General features: G+C 45.5%; 1 protein-coding gene across 2 annotated transcripts; it reads left to right on the plus strand.

Annotated features, from left to right (window-relative positions):
- The first annotated feature begins 625 nt into the window (after nt 1-625).
- On the plus strand, nt 626-9,609 carry PDP1 (pyruvate dehydrogenase phosphatase catalytic subunit 1). 2 transcript variants are annotated; one of them, XM_026495729.4, is made up of 3 exons: nt 626-794; nt 1,635-1,669; nt 5,490-9,609. In XM_026495729.4, exons 2-3 carry the CDS (start codon nt 1,639-1,641, stop codon nt 7,145-7,147), a joined length of 1,689 nt encoding a protein of 562 aa, XP_026351514.1. In that variant the 5' UTR covers nt 626-794; nt 1,635-1,638; the 3' UTR covers nt 7,148-9,609. The 2 variants fall into 2 exon arrangements, with proteins under 2 accessions (XP_026351514.1, XP_026351516.1); XM_026495731.4 differs by lacking the exon at nt 1,635-1,669 and having other exon boundaries at nt 676-794.
- Nucleotides 9,610-9,885: the final 276 nt, after the last annotated feature.

The following is a 9,885-nucleotide window of genomic DNA, read 5'->3' on the forward strand; positions in this document are numbered from 1 at the left end:
ACGATAGAAAACATTATCTGAGTTAATGTTTCTAAAATCTGCAAGTGAATGGGGCAACAGATACTTTGGGATAGTCGTGCCTTTTATTCTAGGGCAAAAGGCTGGGAATTCCGTTCCCTTGCTGGGCTGAGACCTGTCCCCGCAGCCTATACTACGAAGCCTGGGCCCACCAGGAAGGCGCAGGGAGGCTCAATCGCCTGGCCACTTGGCACATGGCCGGTCCCCCGCCGAGGTGCCAGGGATTCGCGGAAGCTCGGCCGGGACCCCAGCTTGTGGGGATGCTGGGCGGGCCCCAAAGCTTCTTTCCTACCCCGCCAGTCGCCAGCCGCTTCAACGCCGCCCCGCCTAGCCGGTCTCAGGTCCCTAGCGCCACGAAGCCCCACCTTCCACCCTGCTACCGGGCGCCGTCACGTGAGGCGGGCCCGTGCAACCAATGAGCGGCTCGCTCGGAATGGAAGGGATTGTCTGACCCCCACGACGTCACAAAGCTGGCTCGGAGCGGGCTGCTCTTCCGCCCCCCTCGCCGCCTCGGGCAGGGCCAGCTCTCCTCCTCTCCGCCCACTCGCCTCTGCGCAGCCAATCCGGAGGCGGGAAGTGCTCTGGCCCGGACGTTCGGGCGGGGCAGGGTGGAGGCCCGGCGGGGCAGGGAGTGGGCCAGCTGGGGGCCTGGGGCCGCACTCCGGGGAGTTAAACCGGGCGGCCCGGAAGGAGTGCGGGGTGGTGTCGCCGCTGCTGCTGCTGCTGCTGCGGCCGCCTCCTCGTCGGGAAGAAGCGGCTCCTCCCCTGCGTGCCCGGTTCGTATTCCCTGCTCCCGGCCCCGAGCCGCCGGGTCCGGAATCCTCCGCTACCCGCCCAAAGTTGTGAGGAGGTTGCCCGGCGCGCGTGGGGAGCGGCGACCGCGGGCGTGCGAAGGGCGGGCCGGCGGCGGCCGGGGCGGGGGAGGGACGAGCCCCGGAGCGCTAGGTGCGCGCGGGGGCGTCGGGGCTGCGGGCGGGTGTGGCGGCGCCGAGGGGCCGCCGCGGGCTCGGGGTGGGGGGCGGGCCGGCCGCGGCCGCTGTCAGCGCAGCGCTGGGGGCGCCGTGGGGACCCGCGGGAGGGCGAGCTCCGGGGAGGTGCGGCACCGGCGGCGTGGCGTCTCTGCCTGAGGGTCCCCCGTACGCATCGCGGGGTCCGGGGTGACCCCACGGCACTCTGCCGCGGGGCCGAGCCCTGCCTTAGGTTTCTGGACCGAAGCCGGCGCAGCGTGGGCCGGGCGGGGTGGCAGCGGTTGGAGGATGCCGGGGGCCGGTGGGCTCCGCGCCCGAGCTGGATGGAGGGGCCGGTCCAGGAGCACACCTCTGCTCGCTTCTGGCTCCCCGCCGCCTCGGGCTGCGTCCCTGCCTCTCCTGCGGGGTGGGTTTGTTTGTTTGGTTTCCTTCTTCTCCCCACCCCTTTCTCCCTGCTCTGTCCTTTCCCCCCCTCCCAGCCCCATTCCCGGGGCTGGAGCGAGAGCTCGCCCCTCCTCCGTGCCCGCCTCCCCCGCCGCCGCCTCCTCTAATGAGCATCTCTGCCTTGCTTTCAATGGGCCGGTGCTGCTGTCGCTGCTGCTGTCCGCGCGGGTTGTGGATGTTGTCGGCTCCGTGTTGTGATGACAGGAGAATGTGTGTGTGTCCCGGGCCCAGACGAATTGGTAGGTATTCACTTAACTACCTGCGTTGGGTACCCAGGAAGGATGGTGACTGATTTTGTGTGTGGATGGTTTTAGGTGGGTCGCCGTGGAATTACGGGGTGAGGTGGATAGAAAAAGGGGACAAAGGGGTCCTGGACCCGGATAGCCTTGATACCTTAGTGAGTGCAATTTTCAGGTAGGGACAAAGGAAACTAATCAAACAAGTGCTGGCTTGGGGCTTCGGGTCTTCTGAGGGAAATCGGTTTCTTCATTCTTGTAGAGAGAGTGGGAGCTGTGAAATGGCTAGGCATTTCCAGAAAATGCTGAGAAACTGAAAAGTCTTTATACAGAATGTTTAATGCAATTGGATTACATAAACTGAGGTTCTGACACATTTAATGACTAGTATAGCCCCCCGCCCCGTTTTACACCAAAAGCTTTGAAAGCTAAAGAGCTCCGGAGTCAGTGCGGTATTAACAGCATTTTCTAATTAATATGGTCCGCGAGTGTATTGAATGAAGGTGGCATCGTTTCTTGGCACAGGCTTTGCCCAGCACATCACTAAGAATGGATGGGTCTCTCTCCTGTTTCGGATTGCAGTGCATCTTTGCTTATTAGTCATTAGCAAAATGGGCCAAATTTGCCCAGGACCGAGATGCTGCATGTAAGGTGGCTGAGTCTGGATCACCGGATGGGGACTTTTCAGTGAGATTGTGGTCAGAAATCACTTGAAAATATGACACCGCTGCAGTTTACCAGCACTGTACCTTGTTGCTGTTCTTAATTGTCTAATCAAGGCTTTCTACTTCATTAATTTAGCGAGTTTGTCCACAAAAGTTTTGTGGGGTTTTGTTGTTGTGAAGATACTCAGAGTTTTTGAATGCTAACTTATGGTTTAAAGAAGCATTTGAAAGTACTCTGACTTCTAAGGATATCTGATCTGATGGAGAGAATATATCATGTGTACTGGTGATGATAGAACACTTATTAATCACAGAGCAGAGTTTTCATGAATTCCATTTTCTCTAAGAATTTGTCTTTTGAAGGCATGTTGAGAGTTGGGGAATTGGGATACAGTCTCAGTCCATATGCTAAGCTCCTGAATAACTGAAAGATACAGTTGATAAATTCCACTCTGCTTTATTTTTTTTTAATCTCGAGAACTTTTGCCTTAAAGGAAAAATGTATTACCTGAGTATTTGAGTGCTTGCTGTTTGAATTTATGTATTATTCAGAGCATCTGCTGCATGAATCAGTTCTTTTGCCAGAATATTTCATTCATTTTGCAGTCAACTACAAAAGCAGAAAAATTTTCAAAACAAAGTATTTAAGGAAAGTGCAGGTTTCTTGGACTTGTTATTCCTTGATTAGACATCATCTAACCAAAAGCTGTTGCGCATCTACCAACGTCCCCCTTGCAAACACGTACACACATACCCGCACACACAAAGTCGTACTTTGGTTCAGTTTACATTCCATGCAGAAACAAACATTTCTTCTTCCTGGAAGAGTCTTAAATTTTAAAATAGTATAAATGCAAACTTGTCTAAAGTTATAGAGAAAATTTCTCTTAAGATGGGCATCTGTTTATATTTTTAATAATAGAAAATCTTTATACAAAGCATGAAATGAGTTAATATGCTTTCTGCATGCAAATCTAACAAGAGATATGGTTTATGTCTGGAAGCCAGTGTCATGTGGCCCAACATTTGAGCCCATCTCCTGGCTCAATCAGGTACCCTTAACCTTTGGATAACTTTCAGGTATTCAGTTTGAAGTGCAGTTATTTGAGTGGTTAGTCTTGATAGATTCCGGTTCTTCTGGAATTTCTGTTTTTCATTACTGCATTTCAGAATGCTTATTTAGTTATTGATCTTATTTCCAAAGTTCTCATCATTACCTTCTGTTGCCTGTGCTTATCTTCAGTTTTTTAAACAAATCCCTTCCTCAATAGTACATTTAAAATAGTGGTACTTTCTGTCACTTGCAAAAGAGGTTTTGTATGCCTGGCTTATGCAGTGCTTATTACGGAAGCAAACAAGACTCAGTTATTAGTCAGTGTTTGATTTTCTCTGCTCTCCCACATCCCACTTTCACTTCTCCAATTACTTGTCAAAGGAGGGTACCTGAAAGTAATGTAACTTATAGCTAACAATCTCTGTGATATTTGTACATTTTTTTCCTGTAATGGGGTCAAACTTAAGAAGGAATTGCTGATATTAAGACTCAAATGGTTTTTTGTATTCTTTTTTTGTTTACTGCATGTGTTTCCTTATTTAAAGTATTTCTGGGGCGCCCGGGTGGCTCATTCAGTTAGCTGTCCGACTCTTGATCTCAGCTCAGGTCTTGGTCTCAGGGTCCTGAGTTCAAGCCCCGTGTTAATTTCTTTCTAAAAAAGAAATTAATAAAGTGTTTCTAAAGTCTATTTTGTTATAGGCCAGATGAATTTTTTGAAGCAATACTTCAAGAATTCAAGGGAAATATATATTAGTGAGAAGGAAGAGAGGTTTTTTTTTCTTGCATGAATTATCTGGATTAATGATACACCTTCATAAAATTTTCTAGATAAATGTTTGGCAAAATATTTTCGGTGTCATATAGTATTACAGTTTTTGTTCTTGATTAATAATGTGTACCTTTTTTATACAAACCTTAAACTGTTACTTAACTATTGCTTTGCAAAGGCAAATGGATACTTTTTTTTTTTAATGTAAGAGAAAATATTTTTCTAGGGATTGAGTTCTACTTGGGATCCATAATGGATGAAAATAGTATTTCTGTAGCTTTCCCTTATGACTGATTAGTAGGTGAAAATGCTAGCAAGTAAATTAAATACCAGAACTGAAAGCATTTACATTACTGACAAAGTCTTAGAGCTACTAGTATACTTAAACTTTTTTTATCACAGAGGGTACAGTAAATTAATGAAAAAATGAAACCAGCATCTGATTTCAAAGCCTGACTTCAGCTAACTCTTATAAAAGCATAGAATCCCAGAAGAGGCCTTTGGTAGCACCTGCTTCTGTGTGTTCACTTACAACCTAGGGAGGTGAGGCCCAAAGAGGTAAGCTGACATTTCCAGGATTATTTGGCAGGTTGGTGGCAGACCTCTGTTCCTAAGCTCACCGAATTGGCACAGTGGTCTGGAGAGGTGTTGTTTGCAAGACCGTCTTCTGGGGTCCAGGAAGGGAAAAGTGGAGTTCCTAGTTTTATTCATTATGGACGATCTTTTCTATATATGTTACAATGAACATTATATTGACACAGTGTGGTATATGTATATAACTTACAAAACAATTCATGACTGTATACACATATATATACATATATGTTAGGGATGCATTCTAATACCTTTTTGGTGATAACCTTGTGTAATCGAATGTTAACAATTGACCACAAGCCCAGACATACGATTGTCATTAATGGGAGGAGTCCCTGTGCAGTCTGTGAGATCCAGGGCCTTCTTAAGGATAGAGAGGGAGGAGGGTGATTGGCCAGGTAGACTGCCGCTGCATAGTGTTATATAATCTTCATCTCCTCGGCTTTACCCAGCCAAATCTATTGTACGTTCTGTACAGTCTGCGCTGCACAAAGAAATATGAGGAAAAGAGAAAAGTAAAGCGAGGCTACAGTCCTGGCTTCACGAGTGACTGAGAATTGTGCTTAGCGGAATATACCCTGTAGAAATAGTTCACAGTAGGCATATAAAACATAGCGCTTCCCAGCACAGGGCTTAGCATGTCGATTCACCTGCTAAATATGTGTTACAAAAGCGAGGCTAGATGCAGTGAAGTGAAATGTAACTCCTCCCTTTGCGTGTGTCTGTGTAATTGCTGTCTAGGAATCCCCGTCAGAAGTTCCAGCCTGCCGCTGTTCTCTGATGCCATGCCAGCCCCGACTCAACTGTTTTTCCCTCTGATCCGGAACTGTGAGCTGAGCAGAATCTCCGGCACCGCGTGTTACTGCCACCACAGACACCTGTGCTGCTCGGCGCCGTACCTCGCGCAGAGTCGCCTGCGGTACGCGCCGCACCCGGCGTACGCTACCTTCTGCCGCCCGAAGGAGAGCTGGTGGCAGTACAGCCAGGGACGGAGATACGCTTCCACGCCGCAGAAATTTTACCTCACCCCGCCACAGGTCAACAGCATCCTGAAAGCTAATGAGTACAGTTTCAAAGTGCCAGAATTCGATGGCAAAAACGTCAGTTCTGTCCTTGGATTTGACAGCAATCAGCTGCCTGCAAATGCGCCCATCGAGGACCGGAGAAGCGCCGCCACCTGCTTGCAGACCAGAGGGATGCTTTTGGGGGTTTTCGACGGCCATGCGGGCTGCGCTTGCTCCCAGGCAGTCAGTGAGAGACTCTTTTATTATATTGCCGTGTCTCTGTTACCCCATGAGACTTTGCTAGAGATTGAAAACGCAGTAGAGAGCGGCCGGGCACTGCTGCCCATTCTGCAGTGGCACAAGCACCCCAATGATTACTTCAGTAAGGAGGCATCCAAACTGTATTTCAACAGCTTGAGGACTTACTGGCAAGAACTTATAGACCTCAACACTGGGGAGTCTACTGATATCGATGTCAAGGAGGCTTTAATTAATGCTTTCAAGAGGCTTGACAATGACATCTCTTTGGAGGCTCAAGTTGGTGATCCCAATTCTTTCCTCAACTACCTGGTGCTCCGAGTGGCATTTTCTGGGGCCACCGCTTGTGTGGCCCACGTAGATGGTGTTGACCTTCATGTGGCCAATACTGGCGATAGCAGAGCCATGCTGGGTGTGCAGGAAGAGGATGGCTCTTGGTCAGCAGTCACTCTCTCTAATGACCACAATGCTCAGAATGAAAGAGAACTGGAACGGCTGAAATTGGAACACCCAAAGAATGAAGCCAAGAGTGTGGTGAAACAGGATCGGCTTCTTGGCTTGCTGATGCCGTTTAGGGCTTTTGGAGACGTAAAGTTCAAATGGAGCATTGACCTTCAAAAGAGGGTGATAGAATCAGGCCCAGACCAGTTGAACGACAATGAATATACCAAGTTTATCCCTCCTAATTATTACACGCCTCCTTATCTCACTGCTGAGCCAGAGGTCACTTACCACCGATTAAGGCCACAGGATAAGTTTCTAGTGTTGGCTACTGATGGGCTCTGGGAGACGATGCACAGGCAGGATGTGGTTAGGATTGTGGGCGAGTACCTGACGGGCATGCATCACCAACAGCCAATAGCTGTTGGCGGCTACAAGGTGACTCTAGGACAGATGCATGGCCTTTTAACAGAGAGGAGAGCCAAGATGTCCTCGGTATTCGAGGACCAGAACGCAGCAACGCATCTCATTCGTCACGCAGTGGGCAACAACGAGTTTGGGACCGTTGATCACGAGCGCCTCTCCAAAATGCTTAGTCTTCCTGAGGAGCTGGCTCGGATGTACCGAGACGACATTACAATCATTGTGGTTCAGTTCAATTCTCATGTGGTAGGGGCATATCAAAACCAAGAATAGTGAGTGCATCTTTCCCTGGCAGTTCCCAAATGAAAGAGATTTCAAGGGCAGATAGATTTGTAAAAGATACTAAGATAATAAACATTTCCAGTGGGTCATTCTCAGCATTTACCCATTTGATACTCCAGCTGGTCAGATACTCCCAATTGGCTTTGCAGCAGGGTGGCAGGGTCACAAGAGTCTCCTTCTGCCTAGCTTGGACCTCACAGCACCTGCATGCGTGGCAAGTCAGTTCCTTGTTGCAAATGTCTTGTGACATTGGCTTCTTTTATCAATCTGAGAAAATCAAGTTGCCCTGGCAAGTAGGATCTTGACTAGGCCTAAAGCCAGGATCTTGCTGGGCGTAATCTCTTGGTAAAAGGGAAGAAACATTACTGTTCACACCTGCAGACCCTTTTCGTCACTAAGATTCCAGTGTACATGAGAATGTTTATTTACTGCATGATTTCCTAGATATACGATCTATGCATTATTCATATAAATTTATTTTAGCCTGAAGTGGTTTTCAAATCCAGTACTTTAAGCCATAAATGACTGAGAACCAAGCAATCTGAATTTGTAAGCGTTTGTGATTATTTGACTGGAATGCTTCTTAAATGGAAAAACAAACTCTACTCCCTTCCCCACCCCTGGTGACCTAACGTAATCAAGATAGTTTCTGTTCTGCCACATACTTGAAGACGACAATGTTTTTGGTTTTGTCCACTCTTACATTGATGTTAAAGAAAAAAAGAGTTTTTTTAGTTTGTAGTAATGAAATGATTTCATTTCATTTCGTTTGAAATAAGATGCAGAGTAAAAAGAAGAGACTGTTCCATCCTTGTCCTCTGTAACCACCAGCACAGTCATGCTTATCTCGTAACGCCCAACGGCTTGGCATGCCGCGTGCAGTGGGTAGACTGCTGCCAGGAAATCATACTGTCCATTCAGTAGTGATAAGAATGTTCCCCACTTGTGGAATTTCAAGGCTGACATATATAAAATAAGTTGAAATATCAAATTGGGGAGGAAGGTTTAATTCTACTTCTGGGTGTTGAGGCCAGGGAGGGAGTTTTTGTTTTTCCCCCACATAAACATAGGCCAGTTGAAATATTTGGTTTAAAAACGACTAAATGCTTTAAACGTATTGTAGCTTATAAATAGAAATCTTAAGATATATACACAAGAAGTTTTAAAAGGTAACTGTCGTGCATGCCTGATGCTTAATAGATCCCTTAGTAGCATCAAGTGTTGTTTGCAGCAGTCTCTGTGATTACATGCAGTCCCTTCTAATGCTGTATCAAAGTACATGAAAATAAATATATTCAAATTGGCTTTTTGGGAGCTTATTTGATATGCATCAAATGGCATTTGTCCTGTGTTTAATGGTGATCTGTACAGCTGTGCGTATATTTTCATCACTTATTCTAGCATGACTGTTAAAAGAATGGCTGTGACTATGTTCGACATTCACATAGATTTTAAAACAACACATGATTGGCTTTCCCTTGTACAATTCGTTGAGGGGTTTTGGGAGTCCTTCCAATTTCTGTAGAATATGAACTAGCTGTTCAAGGACTTCCTCTGGACTGTGGATGCTAAAGTGATGTGGAACTGATGGTAAAACTTGTTCCAGTGGAAAAACAGACTCAGGCACATTGTAGCTCAGAGCAGCATATCATGTTTGTTTTCTGAGTTTTGTTGTTTTTTTTTTTCTTTCCCCCACTTTTCCCCTTAATTCAGCTTGGAACTTTTCTTCCAGGCAGCATTTTGGAAGGGGGAAGGCTGTACTATATATTTATTTCTAAATGTTTTGACAGATGTCATCTTTTAATTGAAATATATGTAGACTGCTGTATCAATTAAAACCCGTTTTCAGGCTACTATTTTAATTTCTCTTGAATACTGCCACTGAAGAGTTCCATATTATTATATACTTAATAGTCTCGTCTCTTTTTAGTACAGTATATATAAATTCAGTTTCCAGTGGTCACAATCAAAATAGTAATTATCTTGCACAAGAAACTTGGTCTGCAGTCCAAAAGCTGGTCTACTCTCTAGAAATGAAAGCGCAGTGTGGAGTTGACATTGTGGAAATAAAAATAATTGGATCTTAGAAACTTGAATGTACTATCATCTAAAAGCAGTTGTGACTTTACTGTAATTGGTTGTCACTGTGATGTGATATGTAGAATTAAAGTGAAGAATGTATGTAAACTTTCATTGTATTTAGCCTTTCTTAAACTTCTTTTTATTATGGAAACTTTCTAATGTGTATCAACCTATGTATTTATATTTAATCAGTGGCTCATGATATTTATAATACGCCCTTAACAAAGTGGAATGGTGGTATGTTTCACCGTACTTGGTAAAAAAACCTGTGTCTTTTAAAAGATGTATCTCTACGAAGACATGTGAAAAGTTTATAGTATTGGTCACAGAAATGCCCACAGTGAATTAAAGCTTCATATCTGCTTTCTGAATGGCCTGTGTTGGTTTTTAATAATAGTAAGATTTATTAGATGCTTTCTACAACAGTAGATTATACTTAACTTTAGAATCCAGTAGATGATTAGTACTTAAAAAAAAAACACCCCACATATAACTTACATTCAATAAAATGCACAGATTTTAAATGTATAGTTTGGGATTTGGTGACTGCAACCCCAATAAAGATACACAACTTTTCTATTACAGAAAATTCCCTCATGCCCCTTTCCAGTTCATCCTTATACACCTAACTATTCTGACTTCTACCA

Source organism: Ursus arctos, unplaced genomic scaffold (genome assembly GCF_023065955.2).
Source record: "Ursus arctos isolate Adak ecotype North America unplaced genomic scaffold, UrsArc2.0 scaffold_6, whole genome shotgun sequence".
Classification (NCBI taxonomy): Eukaryota; Metazoa; Chordata; class Mammalia; order Carnivora; family Ursidae; genus Ursus; species Ursus arctos.